General features: G+C 44.7%; 1 protein-coding gene across 3 annotated transcripts in view; it reads right to left on the bottom strand.

Moving 5' to 3' along the window:
• EGFLAM (EGF like, fibronectin type III and laminin G domains) overlaps window positions 1–20,646 on the bottom strand; it is an 89,013-nt gene that overhangs the window by 29,151 nt on the left and 39,216 nt on the right. For 2 of the 3 annotated variants that reach the window (XM_054397761.1, XM_054397762.1), the window contains exons 8-12: window positions 7,690–7,805; window positions 7,109–7,445; window positions 4,580–4,680; window positions 3,270–3,370; window positions 232–376 (exon numbers count right to left, since the gene is read on the bottom strand). In XM_054397761.1, coding sequence (XP_054253736.1) covers window positions 232–376; window positions 3,270–3,370; window positions 4,580–4,680; window positions 7,109–7,445; window positions 7,690–7,805 — 800 coding nt within the window. Of the gene's footprint in view, window positions 1–231; window positions 377–3,269; window positions 3,371–4,579; window positions 4,681–7,108; window positions 7,446–7,689; window positions 7,806–16,360; window positions 16,371–20,646 lie in introns of those variants that run through there. The other variant, XM_054397763.1, reaches the window with a different exon arrangement.

The following is a 20,646-nucleotide window of genomic DNA, read 5'->3' as shown; positions in this document are numbered from 1 at the left end:
TTTTGGTGCTGAGTAATACAGGCAAGCGCTGTGGATGCCTCTGGGTAGAGGCTTGTTAGACAAAATTGGTACATTGATGGAAAAATTCAGTGTCTGGGTTAGTACAAAGTAAGGACTTTTGCAATGGGCTGACTTGGATGCAGAGCATCTTTTAAATTTGACTAGACTTCTGCTGGCAATTAAAAATGTCATCAGAATCTTGAGAGAGCCTGCAGGTGCAGGATTACTTACCTGAGATTTTCCTGTCACTGGAGCATTGTTGTCCATCCTGAGCCAGCCATTCATCCCATCTCTGAACAACGTAACACTGTGCCAGTTTCCAAGTTTGATTTTGTTTTCACTTGTTATGACTGCAACTCCAGTGCCACAGTTAAATCTGGGAGTGCAAGATAGAGAGGGCAAGCTGACACTCTTAAATTAACCAAATATCTGCAAGATGTTTTTAACTTAAAATACACCCTTTGCTCCTGGAAACCTCTCTGTTTTACACTGCATATTAGTAGACCACACGGAAATTAGACAGCATGAATACCTACAATCTAGCCTAACTTTCAAAATTCATTGTCCATATCTCTCCAATGGAGAAGATTATGAATTCTCTGGCCATAGCAAGTGAATTGCAAAGCTTGCCAATAGCTGGAACTTTTTCAAGATGAAGATATTGCAATCTGAGTTCCTGCTACCACAGTAATTTCTCCTGAGAATTTTTCCAGCTCTCCGGTGAAAGGCTCTACTACATTAGTAACTTTGCAATTCTATGTGTAACTCAGCACTGATTGACAAGAAGAGCTCCAAGAGTCTCTGTGGTGCTGAACGTGCACAAAACATGCCACTTTCTCTGATTGTAGTTCAGTGCAGGTGAAGAGAAATACAGGTAAGTTACATCACCCACTTCATTATTCCCCACTTTCAAAGGTCTCACATTCCCAAGTAAGGAGATACTTGGGATACTCTTTAAAATGCTTTCTATTCATAAGACTGAAAGAAACCCTCTCCATCTTAATTTTAAAAATCTGAAACTCTCATCTAAACAAGGAATGCAAGATGAAGAAAACTGATCATTTTGCCTTTGTACCAAGGCCTGAGGAAAAAAAATTCAGCAGGGCTCAAGTCCACATATTAAAGGAAGACAAGAGAAAAAAAGAAATACTTAAGGATATTGAAGAGCAGTTAAATGAAGTCATGCTGTCAATTTTATGCACTTAATGGGGCAGAAGGTGAAGACACAGCATATATTCACAGAATCACAAAACAGGGGTTGGAAGGGACCTCCAAAGATCATCTAGTCCTACCCTACTGCCAGACCACATTCACCTGGAGCAAGCTGCACAGGACAGTTCTGAAAGACTCCAGAAATGGAGACTCCACCACCTCTATGGGCAGTCTGGTATAGTGCTCTTCTACCCTCACCATAAAGGAGTTCTCCTCATGTTTAGATGGAACTTTTTACGTTCAAGTTTGTGCCCGTTACCTCTTGTCCTGTCACTGGGCACTGCTGAAAAAAAGACTGGCACCACCCTCCTGACACCTCCTCTTGAAGTATTTATAAGCATTGATATGATTTCCCCTCACTCTTCTCTTTTCCAGACTAAAAAGCCACAACTCCCTCAGCTTTTCTTCTTAACACAGATGTTCCGTCCCCTGATCATCTTTGTAGCCCTTTGCTGTATTCTCTTAGACAGTTCCCAGTCCTTCTTGAACTTGGGAGACCAGAACTGGACACAGTACGTCAGAGGAAGCCCCATCAGGGCAGAGTAGAGGGGGAGGATAGCCTCCTTAACCTGCTTGTCACACTCTTCTTGGTGCACCCCAGGGTGCTATTTGCCTTCTTGGCCACAAGGGCACATAGCTGGCTCACAGTGATCCTGTTTGTCCATCAGGATTCTCTGGCAGTTCAGGCTGGGTGCCTCCTGCTACTGCCACAGAAGCTACACCTCCAGTGTCCTGAATGTCCACCCAATGAGGTGGACACAGGAAACGGCGTATTTCTACCCATAAATCCTGTGCCAAATAAATCCATCTGCAAAGTCTTTCTCTTCCTCTTTCCTCTCTCTCTGTTCCTGTGGGAGATGCTCTCCTATCGGGTAATGCCAGGGGAGTATCTCAAGACCTCTTAGTCCTGTCTAGGCCTAATGCCAGGAGGAGACAGGAGGGGGAGGGGGCAGTCTCAGACCTGGCCAGCCTGAGACTTGCCTAGCAGTGGCAGGGGGAAGAAAGAGCCCTGGGGGTTTGGGTATACCCTCAGGTGGGAGAAGGAAAGAATTGGGAAGCATTTGGGTATTATGTAAGGGGCTCTCTATGCTTTGGGATATTCTTGGCACCATGCTTTGTAGTTTTCTGCAGTTTCACCAATGGCTTTTCCATTTAAACTTTCCATCACTCTCCAATCCATTTGTGTGAGTGTCATTCTTTTGTCCCTCTCGGGCCAAGAGAGGATCTGTCTGGCCTCAAACCAGCACAGACTCCCAAATCATTGTCCAGACAGCTGCTTTCCACCAGGTCAACTCCTAATCTGTACTGGTGCATGGAGTTACTCCTCCCCGGGTGCAGCACCCTACACTTGCCGTCGTTGAATTTCACAGGGTTGTTCTCTGCTCAGCTCTCCAACCAGGTCACACTGAATGACAGCACAGCTTTCTGGTGTGTCAGCCACCCCTCCCAGTTTTGTGTCATCAGCAAACTTGCTGAACAGGTAATTGACAAATATATTGAACAGGACTGGCCCAGTACTCACCCTGGGAACACCGTTTGTTATGGACCTCCAGCTAGACTCTGCCACTGACCACAACCCTCTAAGCTATCTTTCAGCCAGTTTTCAATTCACCTCACTGTCCATTCATCTAACGTATGCTTCCTAATCTTGCCTATGAGGATGCTGTGGGAGACAGTGTGAAAAAGACTTGCTGAAGTCAAGGTAGACAATGTTCATTTCCCTCCCTTCATCTATCCACCCAGTCATGCTCTTGTAGAAGGCTTTCAGATCAGTCAGACGTGACTTCCCCTCAGTGAATCCATTTTGACTACTTCTGATAACCTCTGTTTCCTCCACATGCTTTGAGATGGTGCCCAAAACAAGCCATTCCATCATCTTTACAAGGATGGAAGTGAGGCTGATAGATTAGCCTTTTCCTGGGCCTTTCTTCTTTCCCTTTTTGAAGATTGGAGAGACATTGCCTTTCCTCCAGCCCTCAGGCACCTTGCCTGCTAGAAGTCTCATGCAGCAGCAATGGCCCCTTCTCTTAGCATCGTATTTAGGGTGGAGGATTTACCTGAACTGGATGCTACGTCGGATGACTGCCAGTGATACAAAATCACCACGACCATGTTCATTTTCCCCACAGTATAGCAGCAAACCGTCTTCTGATTCAGCCTGCAAACATTGTATCAACATGAAAATCAAAGCCTAAGCCTTACAGCAACAGATCTATGTAAGCAACACTAGGAGACTTTTCTCCAGAAAAGGGACAGCATTTTTCAGATGGAGTTTTTAATTTGCAAAATCAGAAAGGAGTTGATAAATTTTGAATCTTGCCTTAATGACTAAATGGTCTAAGAAAATCTCTTCTACTTACAGCACATCAGATCTAAAGACAAGCCTGTAAACACAAAAGGCTGTCAGACATCCCATATGAGACCTCTGAGAACAAGGTCTAGCAAAGATGTCCTAGCAAGCCTGTTAAGTGTAGACACATCAGACTTACTGTACATTAATACCATATACATAAAAACACACCGTGCTTCACGTATTCAGTGAGCCTGACACTTTTCAAGTCAAACAGCCTGTGCAAGCAGGATTCTCACATATATGGACAGGAGCTGACACAGTGTCTTCTCGCAGCCATCCTGCATTTAAAGCTGACAAACTGCCAGAAAATTGTTAAATCACCAAGTGAGGCCAGAGAGGCTTCTCTACCAACAGTCTTGTACTTAGGCTGTGAAGCTGAAAAATCTGCCTTACATGGGAGCAGAGGTGCACCCCAGAGCTCAGTCACCCTCCTTAGAGGCATACAGGCAGCATTAACACAAGTCACTGTGGGATGCACTCCATCACTTCACACCTGTAGTTTAAGTAGTGCAGCATCTTGCATATGTTAGCAGCTGGTGTTCCAGACTTCAGAGGTGGAAAATAAGTCCTACTTAAATTCCGCAGGGTAGGGTAGTATTTTGCTCAGTACAAGAAGATCACAGTTTCTTATATGCAGAGGTACTGTATCCCATTTCCAAAGTGTAATTCACCAAAAGGTCCAAGTGTACTTCAGCCTGTAGCTCACTCACATGACTATAACCTTGTGAACGGACATCACTGCTAGTTTGTAATACCAGTACTACTAGTCCCAGAGATTCTCTCATGCACTGCCTATCAATAATGCACACAAATATTTCAGCTCAGTTTAAAAACATCATTTGCATTCATTGAAGGTGAAGCCAGACCCTTAAAGATGAAGATCATGTACAGTTTCACCACAAATATATTACAAGTTATACTGAAGCTAAGTTATTGTTCCATTGCCCACATTATCAGAATAAGCACAGAAAATTTAAAACTCCTGTGTCTGATCTTGGAATTCCTGAAACTTACCTTGAATTCAAGGGTAATTTGAAATGTCTGATAGGAGTTTTTCAGTGGTTCAAAGGTGATGTATGAGTAGCCAGAGAACTGAGGATACTGGATAAAAATATCTGAGAAGCAAAGACAGAAGCATGTTGTTTAGCAGTTTTCTCCCACATAAAAGTTGATACATATATTAGCACTACATAATATCATGTGAAAATGAAAGGTAGAGTTCTTCCAGAGTCAGAGGCAGTCAACAATCAGTTAACCTATTGCCTTGTCCTCTCTCACCCTTCACAACTAATTCCTTTATTCCCAAGGACTGGTGAACTTGGAAAGAAATAGGATACTGAGGGCCAAATACTGCTCAACAGTCTAATCGCTGGCTTCAGTGCAAATTTCTCCAGATTTTCATCCTTGTTACAGAGGAAGAACCTATCAAATTTATGTTTATCTGCTTTTAAGAATTCATTTAACACAGAGACAACAAGGAAATTTTCTGTTTTGCAAGACTATAAAAACATATGCAGGAAATGTGGTAAGACTCTATGCCACATTAGTAAGTGCTGCTCCATAGCTTCTGTGTCTAGCATCTGCAGCCCAGCAGCTTTCAGCACTTCCCTCAGGTCATCTATGAGCAGAAGTTAAAGGGAGTGATGGATCGAAGAGAGTCCTTGAAGGCATCTCTTCATACCTGGCTGCAACAATGGCCCTTCAAGTTGCTTTTGCTAGCCAGCACTGTCAGTTCACATGCTTTGTTATCCTATGTTAGAGACCTATCCTGGCTTCAGAACAGAAAAAGAAAATCAAAAAGACATCTTACTACTACCTTTGCAGCTCCTTTTCCTAAAAAAGCACTGAGGCCAGAGAGAGTTTCAGGCCTGAATTCTTATTTTTGCAGTGGATTTAAATCTGTTGAGGGAGGTCAATAAGGAGTTCTGTTCCTCTTTGCTACCGGAATACTGAGTAGTGTGCTTTTCAACTTTTCTTGTATATTTGGATCTGGATACAGCTCTCTCAGCCTTTTTGTTTGCAAGGCTGAGATGAAAACCACCAGTGGCATAAACTTGAATCTACTGCAGTAGAGATCAGTTAACTCAAGCCCTGTTCACAAGCAGAACTGACTGGAACAGTGCCATGAAGCTGTTCATTGTAAAGAAAAGTTCAGTTTCATTCAGATTAATATACAGTAATGGCTGCTGTGGAGAAATTCAGTGCAAGAGAGTATTGGTACATGAGGCTACTGCTTCTCAAGGAATAATACTCTCTTGTGAGAAACGGTGGGTTTGGATTGACATCAACAAACTCTACAAGTTGTATGGGAATACACCCGCTCAAGTAAATCCTTGACTTGATCACATCTACAGCAGTTCCACGTGGCTGAGTCACAACAGAATGAGGTCTCATTCTGCACTGGGAGGAAAAGATCAAACACCCTCAGTCTCTGAGCATGACACTAGACATCATGAATGTCTAACATGAACCTGCAGAAGAAATGTTGGTCACTGATGCTCTGCTGTGTGGCAGGGCCTTGGCAGACCAGATCATCATGCAAAGAAATGGATCACCTCTTCTTAGCTGGTGGCACAGCATCACTACAAGTAACAGGACACCTTCTTTGCATTAATCTGGCATTTACTTCACACCCTGGTCACCAAACCAGAAGAAAAATAACTCCAGGGCCAAAAAACAAGGACCTGCTTATAGCCTGGTGAGAGAGCTGTGCTGGCTTACTAGGTGACCAGCTCAACATCAGATCCAGTGAAAAGGCAAGGTTAGTTCTGCAGAGGGAGAGGACAGGAAAGTGGTAAGGGAAGGAGAAGCAGGACAGCCTCCTTCAGTTCAGTAAGCTCTTTCCCAGGCTCAGCCACCCTGCAGAGAAGTGAGACAGCAAAAGCCAAGACCTCACTGGGATAGCCACACCTCCTCACACTGACCTAGGAAATGCATTCTGTACTGAGGATGGGGCTGCATTGCTGCAGACTACACAACAGGAGTGCTAGGGCTACAGCTCCAGCAATTCTGCCTTGTAGACCATATGGAAAGCATCCTCTAGGTATGGTTTTACAATGGGGGCTCTGTCTCATATTCCCACTGCAGGATTAGCATCATTTGATGGACCGCAATGGAAATGTAGGTGGTTCAGGGCTACAGCTACAAATGAAAGGCAAGGCTCAAAGCAGGACTGGATGCCCCTGCTGGAGGCTGTGATGTATGGCTAGGCCCTGCCCAGCCTGGATGAACAACCAATATACTTGGCTCCATAATCGTCTAACTTCTAGGTGGGCAAAGGAGGACTAACCTTCTCAATACACAGGGTGGTCACACGGGGTCTGCATGCAGCTTTATTAAAGAATAACTTCACACACAGTTGAGGAAAGAGAAGCAAAGGGGTGAATGACTGAATTGGGATGTGGAAGCTGTTGCTGTTGCTGTCTTCAGGGATTCATTAAGCCTAGCCAGATAGTCCCAAGAGCACTTTTGTTAGTTTATTGAAAAGCTGCTCCCTGTCCCAGACAGAGACAGGCCAGCAGCATCAGGCATGCAGAAACCTACCTTCCTCACATGCTTCTCCTCCTTTTCCCAAGTTGCAGTGACAGCGTGAGCCACCTCGATCATAGTCATTGATACAAAAGCTGTCTGCAGAACAGACAGCCTCGTCACAGGAGAGGTCAAAGAGGCGTCTGGCAGAAGGCATGCCACCCCTCCTCACTGCCTGAGTCGTAGTCACTCCTGCTGTGGTTGATGGCCTTGTGGTGGTGGGAGTGGATGTAGTAAGTTCAGAAGTGGTTGTAAGGACTCTTGACAGGAGCCTGGAACTAGACCCTGGCGTGACCTTAGTTTTGACCAGAAATTTTCTGTTCCCTCCTTTGATAGCAGGAAGAGGCCTGAGCTGAAAGGAAACAAGGAAAGACAAATTTAGTAAAATCTAAAATGTTACTTGGAAATGAAAGAAGTATCTTCAAAGTTATAAAACTTAAGCAACAAACTTGTCCTGACTGAAGGAAAAGAAACAACCATATTATTACATCTCAGCACGTAATACTGAGTATTAAACTTCCTGACAAGACTGGACTATTGAAAATATGAAGACTATAAAGAAAACAGAAATGCTGAAGTGAAATCTTGACATTTACCTCTTCTATGTAAATGTCGTAGTCTGAGTCATCGATATCAAATCCATCATCATCACCAGTCACTGTCTCTGTGATATACCGATGCCCGTAACTTCCACTTCCTAACTCCTCAGAGCCTAAAAAGACACAACTGGCACATTCAGTTCATATAACTTTTTTCTGGTTAGACACAGCAACTCAGATCTTACCACTCCCCAACTGGCCACATTGAATCTGAAGTGGTGTTAATGCTCATCCTGTACACACAATATAAGTGGTCAGCCTGAAGATGGGAGGCTCTGTCCATGCAACTTAAAAGTGAAAACCTTCATTCAGTCACTTATTAATCAAAGCAGGCAAAGTGCAGTTCTTCCACTGCAAACTGACTTTTATTAACCAGTTTTCCAGGAGAACAGCTCTGAACATTTTTGGAGTGGTAGACATTTTAATAACTGCATTGGTTTTATATCAAACTTTTCCCTTTTACAAATACAAGTCCCATATCTGCCTTACTGGCAGCCAAATAACTGGGACAGCAAAAGAAATGCCTTCAGGTAGGGTTTTTCTGGCACACTCTACTTAGGACTTTGCCTCCACTGGCTCAAATATCCCTGAAATTAACATCCTAAGCATATTTTTAGGATTTTTTTTTAGTGCAATTTAGTACCTCAAGAAAAGAAACACAGACAAATAAAATGGGTTTTTCATGGGCATAATCTGCTTGTGCCTGTCCCTGCAGCACTGAACTGTGCTGTGAAGGACTCCAGGCTGGGAACAGACAGTGTAAACAGTAAGAGCATCCTCACAGGAAATAATGGTGCTTCTCTGTACTTTACATAACAAATGCTGTTTAAACAATGGTTTATGGGTTTTAGCTATTAAAATTTACCAGATATCACAAAGAAAGATAATACACATAACTGCATCACTGTTGTTGCTTGTCCATTCAGCAAAGTTAAGAATAGACAGACATTGGCTAACCATTAAAACAACTGACTTCATACTTGCCTACTGCATAAAATATTTTGCAGTCACTTAAAAACAGTGTAGGTATAAAAATAGTATAGCCTCTGTCCAATCTGGTCATGTGTGCTTGTTTATCTTAACAGCAATCAGCTGCCCTGTGTTCTCCTAATGTAGCAGGTCCTTCACATTGCACTATGCAGAGACATAAAGTCTCACTGGCAGTAGCTGGCTGTGGAAAGGAGATCTGACAACCCACAAAATGGCACTTTGTGGTACTGAGAGCTTCACTAAAACCACTGAACAACCCGATGTAGCCAGCAAAAGCTATTTAGGTTCAGCAGCCTTTCAGAGGAAGAAGTGTGGGCACAGTGCTATCAAGCTGTTTGATCCAGTCTAACTGGGGTCAGCTCCCATGTTGATGGAAAAATAAACAAAAAATATCTTACTGACCCAATTCAGGCAGAAGAGCAGATGTGTAAATCATTTTGTACTCTCTCTTCCTTTGCTGAGGAGAGAGACCCTGGTAGACAGTTATGAAATCAAGCACATGCACACTAGAGAAGAACACATGCCCCAGCTGCTTAATTGGCCACCAGCTCTTTGGGAGTTGCTTACCAATGGACTTCAGATGTATACAGAAAAAACAGAAGCAAATGAGTAGATGTAATGAGGCATGCACACTTGCCACAGCATGCCAGACCAGGAGAGAATGGGTGTAAGCCTTTCCACTCCAGCATGTATACCTAACCATCTGTCAATAACACAATTTAACTGTGTATTAAATTGAATCACTCTCACTCCTGAGCTCTACCAACTGAGACAAGTAGAGAACTCATAGCTTTACAACTTGTAATGAGATGGCCAACAGGACAAACTACATCCAGATTACTTCTGTTAGTGACCAGAAAAAAGGGCTGTGTATTTATGAACTGGTCCCAGTGTTGCATTCATTATGGAAAACAATAAGTATTGTCAAGATACAGGCAAAATCTCTTATTCCTAGTATTAACTTGTACAGTGACTCAGGTTAATCACCATCACAGGATAACTTTACTCCAAGTAGGAAGGTAGGAAAAGAAGAACAGAGCAGAGGCCAATCAATTAGAATAGTTCAGTTGTAAGGGACTTAAAATGATCATCTACTTCAAACACAAGGCCGACCTCTTCCCTGCCTCACTGTATCACAATCTCTTTGGCAACTGATTTTTGAAGACATGCATTTCTAAAAAGGAATTTCAGTATGCAAAGCCTCAAACATAATCACTGCAGTGCAACAGAAATTGTATGAATGAAGCAGAGCTTAACACTAACTCAGCTGCCAGCAGACTCATCAGTTTTTAGTTGACTGGAATTGTGTTGCTTCTAAGTCAAATCTGTAATATTACTTATTGTCTTTATTTTGTGTGCCTGCAAATACTTCAGACTATTCAGTTCTTCTAATGGATGAAACATTGTAACAGTGTGAGAGCTGAAATCCCTCTCCCACACTGACAATAACGAGGCTAGCTCAGTCTGGAAGCAAATGAAAGCTGTATTTACAAGCAAAACCACAATCTATGATGAAATGCAATGAATATGTACAAATATACACTATTCACAACATTTACAAATATGTACAATCAACAGAAAAACACAACCAAACCCCATGGCTTCCCCCCTTAAGGGGCTTTCCCCAAGGGGCTTCCCCCCCAGCCAGAAGGACTCCCCCAGGCCCCTGTAGCAGAAGGCAGAGAGTCAAAAAGCAGAGAGGCTTAGCTTGTCAAGGTCAGTATGTGCGTTATCTTCAGCCAGAAAACAAGCAGGCAGACAGAGAGAAGACGGACTGAGAGAGTGCCCGACGGCCCAACCTTGTTTTCAGTAGTGTTTCTTAAACATTTCTATCTCTCCGATGGAAGTGTTTAGAATAATCATTATTTTGCTTTCTTACACCCCATAGTAATTTATTTACATTCTTTCACTTTCTCTGCTTGAACTTTGCAAGAAGAAAAATTAAAGACAGTCTTAAAACCATCACAATCCACCCCTTCTAAACAATTTCTTTGGCTGCTACTACTATCCATCTAACCTAACACAATATCTACAACGATGAGTGAATAAAGTGCATAGTCCACTCTGGCTATCTCAGATGTAGATGATTCAAAAGATTGAATCACAGAAAAAAAACAGAAAGCAGCTTGTTTCGTCACAGATGGAGCAAAGAAAGGAACAGGGACACACAGGTGACTCAGGGCTCTCAGGGTTCTTAGGGTTCATGCACCTCATGGATTCTTCCTTTGGGCATGATGTTGTATCTGTACAACGCTCAGTTTAGACTCTCTCAGCCAAAGTTAGATTTCTTTGTGGAATACACTGAATTTCACCCAATCTTGCATCACCCAATAGGTGTGACCAGGACCTTCAGCAGAAACCACCTCTCAGACAGGTTTGGCCTCTCCTGAAGGAGAAAATTCCCAAACAGTTTTGCCTAACAGATTCTTTTCTCTGATAACAGGAACTCTATCACCTTCCTCCTTTTGTAACGAATCTGATTGAGCAGGTCCAGCTCGATTCACTGAACCTCTACTATTGACTAACCAGGTTGCTTGTGCTAAATGGTTCTCCCAGATTTTCAAGGATCCACCCCCCATGGTTTTGAGAGTGGTTTTCAGCAAACCATTGTAGCGTTCGATCTTCCCCGCAGCTGGTGCATAGTAGGGAATGTGGAATATCCACTCGATGCCGTGTTCTTTGGCCCAGTTTTTTACAAGATTGTTCTTGAAATGAGTTCCGTTGTCTGACTCAATCCTCTCTGGAGTTCCGTGTCTCCACAGGATTTGTCTTTCCAGACCAAGAACGGTGTTACGTGCAGTTGCATGAGGAACTGGATAAGTTTCCAGCCATCCAGTGCTTGCCTCTACCATAGTCAGCACATACTGCTTACCAGATCGAGAACGAGGTAGAGTGATGTAGTCAATCTGCCAGGCTTCACCATACTTGTACTTGGACCATTGGTCACCATACCACAAGGGCTTGATTCGCTTTGCCTGCTTAATAGCAGCACAAATCATGCATGACTTGCATGATAGCATCCATGGAAATGTCAATGGATCTGTCACGAGCCCATTGGTAGGTTGCATTTCTGCCTTGATGTCCTGACGAGTCATGGGCCCACCAAGCTGAAAACAGCTCACCTCGGTGTTTCCAGTCAAGATCAGGATCAGAGTTTGTGTCCACTTGAGAAACTCTTGCAGCTAGATCTGCCTGATGATTGTGTTGTTGTTCCTTAGTAGCTTTGCTCTTAGGAATGTGAGCATCGATGTGTCTCACTTTCACTGGGATTCTCTCAATGCGAGCAGCAATGTCTCGCCACAGATCTGCAGCCCAGATTGGCTTTCCTTTCCTCTGCCAGCCATTCTTTTTCCAGTCTCTCAGCCAACCCCACAAGGCATTGGCTACCATCCATGAGTCGGTGTAGAGATAAAGCTTTGGCCATTCTCACGTTCAGCTATGTTAAGAGCTAGCTGGACAGCTTTTACCTCTGCAAATTGACTGGATTCTCCTTCTCCACCTCTTGCCTCTGCAACCCTGTGTGTTGGACTCCACACTGCAGACTTCCATCTTCGCTTGTTCCCAACAAGACAACAGGAACTGTCTGTGAACAAAACATATCTCTTTTCATCATCAGACAGATCACTGTAAAGAGGAGCTTCCTCAGCATGAGTTACTCTCTCCTCTGGAGGTTTTGCACAGCTTGTGCCTTCTGGCCAGTTTGTGATCATCTCCACCAAACCAGGTCTTTCAAGATTTTCCATTCGAGCTCTCTGTGTTATCAGAGCCATCCACTTAGACCAGGTAGCATCTGTTGCATGATGTGGTGAAGAACCTTTGCCTTTAACGATCCAATTCAGAACTGGCAATCTAGGAGCTAGAAGAAGTTGTGACTCAGTTCCAATCACTTCAGAAGTAGCTTTCACTCCTTCATAAGCAACTAAAATCTCTTTCTCTGTTGGAGTGTAGTTTGCTTCTGAGCCTCTGTAGCCATGACCCCAGAAACCAAGAGAACGTCCTCGTGTCTCCCCTGGAGCTCTTTGCCATAAGCACCAGGTTGGACCATTGTCACTTGCAGCCATGTACAGAATGTTCTTAATGTCTGGACCAGTTCAGACAGGGCCCAGACCCATCGCTTGGACTACCTCTCGCTTGATCTGGTCAAAGGCTGCTTGTTGCTCAGGACCCCACTGGAAACCGTTTCTCTTTCGAGTCACATCAGAGAGAGGTTTCACAATCTGACTGTATCCAGGAATGTGCAGTCTCCAAAATCCCACTATACCTAAGAAACGCAGAGTTTCTTTCTTGTTGCTGGGATTTGCCATGGTGGAGACTCTGTTTATCACATCCATTGGGATGTGACGGTGACCATCTTGCCACTGCACTCCCAGAAACTGGATTTCTCTGGCAGGTCCTTTCACCTTGTCTCGCTTGATAGCAAAACCAGCTTGCAAGAGAATGTCAATGATTTTGTTACCTTTCTCGAAGACTTCTTCAGCAGTTTCACCCCAGGCAATGATATCATCGATGAACTGAATGTGTTCTGGAGCTCCACCTTTCTCCAAAGCATCATGGATCACTGCATGGCAGATGGTTGAACTGTAAATCCACCCCTGGGACAAACAATTGAATGTGTACTGTCCACCCCTGGGACAAACAATTGAATGTGTACTGTATGCCTCTCCAGGCGAAGGCAAACTGTGGCCTGCATTCCTCTGCCATGGGAATAGAGAAGAAAGCATTAGCAATGTCTATGGTAGCATACCGTTTGGCCTGCTTGGATTCCAGCTCATATTGGAGTTCCATCATGTCTGGTACAGCTGCACTCATGGGTGGAGTTACTTCGTTCAAGGCACGGAAATCAACTGTCAGACGCCACTCTCCATTCTGCTTTCTCACAGGCCAGATTGGACTGTTGAAAGGTGAATGAGTTTTGCTGATGACCTTCTGACTCTCCAACTGACGAATCAAGTTTTGAATGGGCACCAAAGAGTCACGGTTGGTTCTGTATTGTCTGTGATGCACAGTTTGAGAAGCAACCGGCAGCTTTACATCCTCTATCTCATGCTGTCCCACAACTGCAGATTCATCTGAAAGCTCAGGTCTAATGGACAACTTCAATTTTCCTCCATCAGTTTCTACAGTTGCTATTCCAAAGGCCCATTTGTAACCCTTAGGGTCTTTGAAATGCCCTTCTCTCAGAAAATCAATTCCCAAAATACAAGGTGCATTAGGACCTGTTACAATAGTATGTTTCTTCCACTGCTTCCCAGTGAAACTTATATCAACCTCTATCTTAAACAACTCTTGAGATCCACCAATGACTCCCTGAATAGTTATAGATTCTCCCCCTTGATAATTTGATGGTATTATGGTGCACTGAGCTCCTGTGTCAACCAAAGCCCTGTACTTCTGAAATTTTGATGTGCCAGGCCACTGGATGTACACATCCCAATAGATTCTGTTATCTCCATTATCCCTTACCTCCCCCTGGCGGAAGGCAGGGCACCCCTAATGGTGGGGATTACCTCCACATGTACAGCTGGCACAACGTCCAGCACCAGAATTAGGATCACTGTTGGAGCTGTCAGAGTTGTTCTGGGAAACTGAGGAAGTGACAGCTACCCTCCTGGTATTGCTACCTCGGGATCTGCCCCTTTGCAGCTCCCGTAACCTCCTGAAAAGATCAAAAGTTGGTTAACCATCCCATCTGTTCATGTTCTCACCAAACTGATCACATGGAGTTATCCAGATGCTGCTACGTGATTGCCTCTGTTGTCTGGTTTGCTTTGATCTATTCTGGAATGGCCTTCTTGGAGCACGTCTGTTCCTAACAGCTGAAACTTGTATCCATCTGGAGGAAGAGGAATCAGCATCATCCCCCTTCATCAAGTTGGATATGGAGGTTTTAAGTTCCTCCTTCAGCTCTTTCATAGAAACATAGAATCATAGAATCAGTCAGGGTTGGAAGGGACCACAAGGATCATCTGGTTCCAACTCCCCTGCCATGGGCAGGGACACCTCACACTACATCAGGCTGGCCAGAGCCTCACCCAGCCTGGCTGCAAACACCTCCAGGGATGGGGCCCCAACCACCACCCTGGACAACCCATTCCAGGCTCTCACCACTCTCATGGGGAAGAACTTCTTCCTCACGTCCAGCCTGAATCTCCCCACTTCCAGCTTTATTCCATTCCCCCTAGTCCTATCACTACTTGATAACCTAAAATGTCCCTCCCCAGCTTTCTTGTAGGCCCCCTTCAGATACTGGAAGGACACAAGAAGGTCACCTCAGAGCCTTCTCTTCTCCAGACTGAACAGCCCCAACTCTTTCAGTCTGTCCTCATAGGAGAGGTGCTCCAGCCCTCTGATCACCCTGGTGGCCCTTCTCTGGACACATTCCAGCATGTCCATATCCCTCTTGTAATAGGGGCTCCAGAACTGGATGCAGTACTCCAGGTGGGGTCTCACCAGAGCTGAGTAGAGGGGGAGAATCACCTCCCTTGACCTGCTGGCCACACTTCTCTTGCTGCAGCCCAGGATCTGGTTGGCTTTCTGGGCTGCAAGTGCACATTGACAGCTCATGTTGAGCGTCTCATCCACTAGCACCCCCAAGTCCCTCTCCTCAGGGCTGCTCTCCAGCCAGTCACTGCCCAGCTTGTACTTGTGCTTGGGATTGCCTCGACCCAGACGCAGGACCTTGCACTTGGTCTTGTTGAACCTCATGAGGTTGGCTTGTGCCCACCTCTCCAGCCTGTCAAGGTCCCTCTGGATGCCATCCCTTCCCTCCAGCGTGTCTGCTGCACCACACAGCTTGGTGTCATCAGCAAACTTGCTGAGGGTGCACTCAATGCCACTGTCCATGGCACCAACAAATATGTTGAACAAGACTGGTCCCAGCACTGATCCCTGAGGGACTCCGCTTGTCACTGGCCTCCACTGGGACATGGAGCCATTGACAGCCACTCTTTGGGTGAGGCCATCAAGCCAGTTCTTTATCCATCTAGTGGTCCATCCATCAAACCCATGTGTCACCAGTTTGGAGACCAGGATGTGGTGCGGGACAGTGTTGAAGGCTTTGCTCAGGTCCAGGTAAATGACATCAGTTGCTCGGTCCTCATCTATCAATGTTGTGATCTGTTCATAGAAGGCCACCAGGTTTGTCAGGCAGGATTTGCCCTTGGTGAAACCATGCCAGCAAGTTCTCCATAGAACAGCAATGTGCGCTTGTGGCCAAGAGAACAATTATGGTATCCAGTAGGTCTAGGGAGATTCTTCTACTCTGCCCTGGTGAGACCACACCTGGAATACTGTGTCCGGTTTTGGGCTCCCCAGTTCAAGAAAGACAGAGACCTGCTGGAGAGAATCCAACGGAGAGCCACAAGGATGCTTAGGGCACTTGGGCACCTCCCCTGTGAAGAGAGACTGAGATCCCTGGGGCTGTTTAATCTGGAGAAGACTGAGAGGGAATCTCATCAATGTGTATAAATATCTGAGGGGTGGAAATCAAGTGGAGGGGACTGAGCTGTTTTCAGTGATGCACAGTATTAAGACAAGAAACAATGGGTTCAAGCTTGAACACAGAAGATTTTACCTCAACATGAGGAGAAACTTCTTTACAGTGAGGGTGAGAGAGCACTGGAACAGGCGGCCCAGAGAGGCTGTGGAGACTTCTTCTCTGGAGACTTTCAAAAGTCACCTGGATGCATTCCTGTGTGGACAACCCTAAGTGATCCTGCTTTGGCAGGGAGGTTGGAGCCGATGATATCTTGAGGTCCCTTCCAACCTCTAATATACTGTGATACTGTGATCTAGTTGTGTACGTCCCTCTGCTTACTGCAGGAGGGTTGGACTAGATGACCTTTTGAAGGTCCTTTCCACCTCATCATTTCTGTGTGTATTCATCTGTATAAATTCAGGTGTTGTTGGAACAGAGTACCCCTCCATGACTTCATTTCTCCTCAGTGCATTGTGTGCTACCAGAACCTCTCACAGTTCAGCAGGTAGAACAATCTAGCGTACTGGCTGAAATACAAACAGAGGCAAGGAGAAACAAAAATGGAGATGTGGGGCTGTTCATATCAGGGCACCTTCTGGAGTTACACTTTTCCTTGTGATGTCAAGCTTGCATTGTGAAGGTCTTTGAGGAGGGACCTCAAATTAGTCTTTTCTACCAGCCACAGTAAGTTCTGCTGTCTTTGTTTTCTCCAGGCTGTAAGTGTGGCAACTTCAGTAAGGTGAAAGGAATCAATGCATGGTTTAAACTAGTGGGTATATTTCATCTCCTCCTGTCTGCCATATGAAAGAGACACATCTTCTGCTTGGAGAACTGCCTGTCTCTCCTGGGATTACCAGGTCTCATTGGTAACTGGTGGTTATTGATGTAGCCTAGTGATAATGTAACTCAAATCAAAAGAGTTACACCTCTGTAAAACTGGCATGACGTTAAAATCAGGTCTATACATATAGGCAAGCATGCATATCTAAATGTGAATTTGAGACCTATAATTTTCCAACATGTGAATACAAAGATACTTCAGTTTCTGCATTGTTTTATTGAGGACTGCAGTCCTTATTGAACCTAAATCCTGTTTAAACCACTAGAAGGTTTGCTTGGAAAGAGAAAAAAGTGTGACAGAATTTAGACTACAACAAATAGTTGTTTGGTAGTGTGTGGCTTCTTAATTAGAAAGTAGAATTTGTGTGTCACAGCTTGTTTGAATACAGTTTGTTTTTCCTGACATGTGGTTGTGATGTACCTCTCTTTTTCTCAGTTTACCTTTATGGCTTCTGTTACTCTTATGTAGACTACTGTTTGTGATGGCTTTAAGACTGTCTTTAATTTTTCTTCTCGCAAAGTTCAAGCAGAAAAAGTGAAAGAATGTAAATAAATCACTATTGGATGTAGGAAAGCGAAATAATGATTATTCTAAACACTTCCATGGGAGAGATAGAAATGTTTAAGAAACAATATTAAAAACAACGTTGGGGAGTTAACACGCATACTGACCTTGACAAGCTAAGTCTAACAGCCTCTCTGCTTCTTGACTCTCTGTCTTCTGCCATGGGGCTCTGGGGGGAGTCCTTCTGGTTGGGGGGGAGGCCCCTTGGGGAAAGCCCCTTAAGGGGGGAAGCCATGGGGTTCAGTTGTGTTTTTCTGTTGATTGTACATATTTGTAAATGTTGTGAATAGTGTATATTTGTACATATAATAGAATCATAGAATCATAGAATCAACCAGGTTGGAAGAGACCTCCAAGATCATCCAGTCCAATCTATCAATTCATTGCATTTCACCATAGATTGTGGTTTTGCTTGTAAATACAGCTTTCATTTGCTTCCAGACTGAGCTAGCCTCGTTATCATCAGTGTGGGAGAGGTATTTCAGCATCTCCCCTTGGTAAATCCATGTTGGCTACTCTTGATAACCTTCTTGTCTTCCATGTGGTTAGAGATGACCTCCAGGATGAGCTGCTCCACCATCTTTCCAGGGATGGAAGTGAGGCTGACTGGTCTGTAGTTATCTGAGTCCTTCTTCTTGCCTTTTTTGAACACTGGAGTGACATTTGCTTTCTTCCAGTCATCAGGCACCTCTCCTGTTCTCCAGGACTTTTCTAAGATGATGGACAGAGTTTCAGCAACAGTATCAGCAGCTCTCTCGGCACTTGTGCATGTACCCCACCAGCGCCCATGCATTTGTTTTTAGTTTGTATAAGAGATCTCTAACCCGATCCTGACTGACCAGCAGAATGTCTACATCTCTCCAGTTCTGATGCCTTGCTCAGAGCACTACACTATCAAGCTTGACCTTGAATGTCTCCAGTGATGGGGCCTTCACCACCTCCTTGGGCAATCCGTTCCAGTACTTCATGATCCTCCTAATATCCAAGAACTTCCTCCTAATATCCAATCTAAATCTACCTTTCTCTATTTTAAAACCATTGCCCTTCATCCTAGTGGTACAGACACTTTGTAAACAGCTCCTCCCCAGCTTTCCTGTGGGTTTCCTTCAGGTACTGGAAGGCCACTATAAGGTCTCCCCAGAGCCTTCTCTTCTCCAGGCCAAACCATTCCAACTCTCTCAGCCTGAACTCACAGGAGAGGGGTTCCAGCACGTGATCATCTTTGTGTCCCTCTTCTGCACCCTCTCCATCAGGTCCATGCACTTCTTGTGTTGAAGGCTCCAGAGCTGGGCAGTACTCCAAATGGGGGCTCACCAAAGCAGCGTAGAGCAGCAGAATCACTTCTCTTGATCTGCAGGCCATGCCTAGGACGCAATTGACCTTCTGGGCTGCAAGTGTGTATTGTTGGCTCATGTCCAGCTTTTCACCCACCAGTACCCCCCATGTCATTCTCTGCAAGGCTGCTTTATACCACATCCTCTCCCAGACTGTACTGATGAGGAGGATTGTCTCGACTCACACCCAAGATCTTGCACTTGGCCTCATGAGGTTTACCTGGGCACACTTCATGATGAGATCATCTAACAGCTCACTGGCTTCTCAGTTGCCTTGCTCTTCCCTACATTCGGTGTTCGCTTAGTGGATGTGACATGACTCTCAGATGAGACACAATGAAATAAAACTACAAACCAAACTGAAAGGAGAAAGCCTAGAACAACTTTTTGGAGAGAAACCCTTACACAATCTCACCTCTTGCAAGCACTGTATTGCTTTGGGGGTGTGGTTATCTCATAATGGGTGGCAAATCAGGGACAATTAAGCAAAATAAAGACTGCAAAGATTATAAGTGTGCTATATTTCATTAAATTGGAGGCAGAAAGGGACCTGGGGGTGCTGGTTGATAGTAGGCTGAACATGAGCCAGCAGTGTGCCCAGGTGGCCAGGAAGGCCAATGGCATCCTGGCCTGTATCAGGAATAGTGTAGCCAGCAGGTCAAGGGAGGTTATTCTTCTCCTGTACTCAGCACTGGTCAGGCCACACCTTGAGTACTGTGTCCAGTTCTGGGCTCCTCAATTCAAGAGAGATGTTGAGGTACTGGAACATGTCCAGAGAAGGGCAACAAAGCTGGTGAAGGGTCTGGAACACAAGCCCTATGAGGAGAGGCTGAGGGAGCTGGGGTTGTTTAGCCTGGAGAAGAGGAGGCTCAGGGGTGACCTCATTGCTGTCTGCAACTACCTGAGGGGAGATTGTAGCCAGGTGGGGGTTGGTCTCTTCTCCCAGGCAACCAGCAGCAGAATGAGGGGACACAGTCTCAAGTTATGCCAGGGGAGGTATAGGCTGGATGTTAGGAGGAAGTTCTTCACAGAGAGGGTGATTGCACATTGGAATGGACTGGCCAGGGAGGTGGTGGAGTCACCATCACTGGAGAAGTTCAAGAAGAGATTGGATGAGGCACTTAGTACCATGGTCTAGTTGATTGCTTAGAGCTGGGTGATAGGTTGGACTGGAGGATCTTGGAGGTCTCTTCCAACCTGGTTAATTCTATGATTCTATGAAATTAGTGTTTCAGCATAAAGGAAGATGAACCCTGTTTAAGACCCATCTACCAGGTCCTATAATCCTGGTTTATAATCAATTAGAAAACCTGTGGGGGGGGTCATGATCTTTAGACATCTTCTTTCCATGTAATCAGGGATTAAGTTATATCAAAGAAATCTTTCTCAAAACAAATAGAAAGCCACAAGCTTTAGTCTTCCTGATTAGGTGGCAACCAGCTTACTGATCAGGAGACACAGAAGAGCACAGAAGGCTGACCACTGGTCACTGCAATACAGACAGATTAAATAGGAGTCTTTACAGTCTGCCTTCATGTACAGACCTGCCTTCACAGGTCTAAGTCCAAAAAGACATCAGGGACATTTTAATCTGAGTTTTGTTCTTGTAAGTGACTCACAGTGAGGCACTGCATATGGCTTTTCCTGTCTCCCGCTTTTTGTCCCTGTCCCTAAAAATACAACTACTGTCTTTGTAAAGCTTTTTGAGATCTGAGGGAAATAGTTCTGTGGAAAACCTTCTCCATTTG

The sequence above is a fragment of the Indicator indicator genome, chromosome Z (assembly GCF_027791375.1).
Source record: "Indicator indicator isolate 239-I01 chromosome Z, UM_Iind_1.1, whole genome shotgun sequence".
Lineage (NCBI taxonomy): Eukaryota > Metazoa > Chordata > Aves > Piciformes > Indicatoridae > Indicator > Indicator indicator.
Note: the sequence above shows the minus strand (reverse complement) of the source record. Positions and strands in the feature narration are given on the sequence as shown.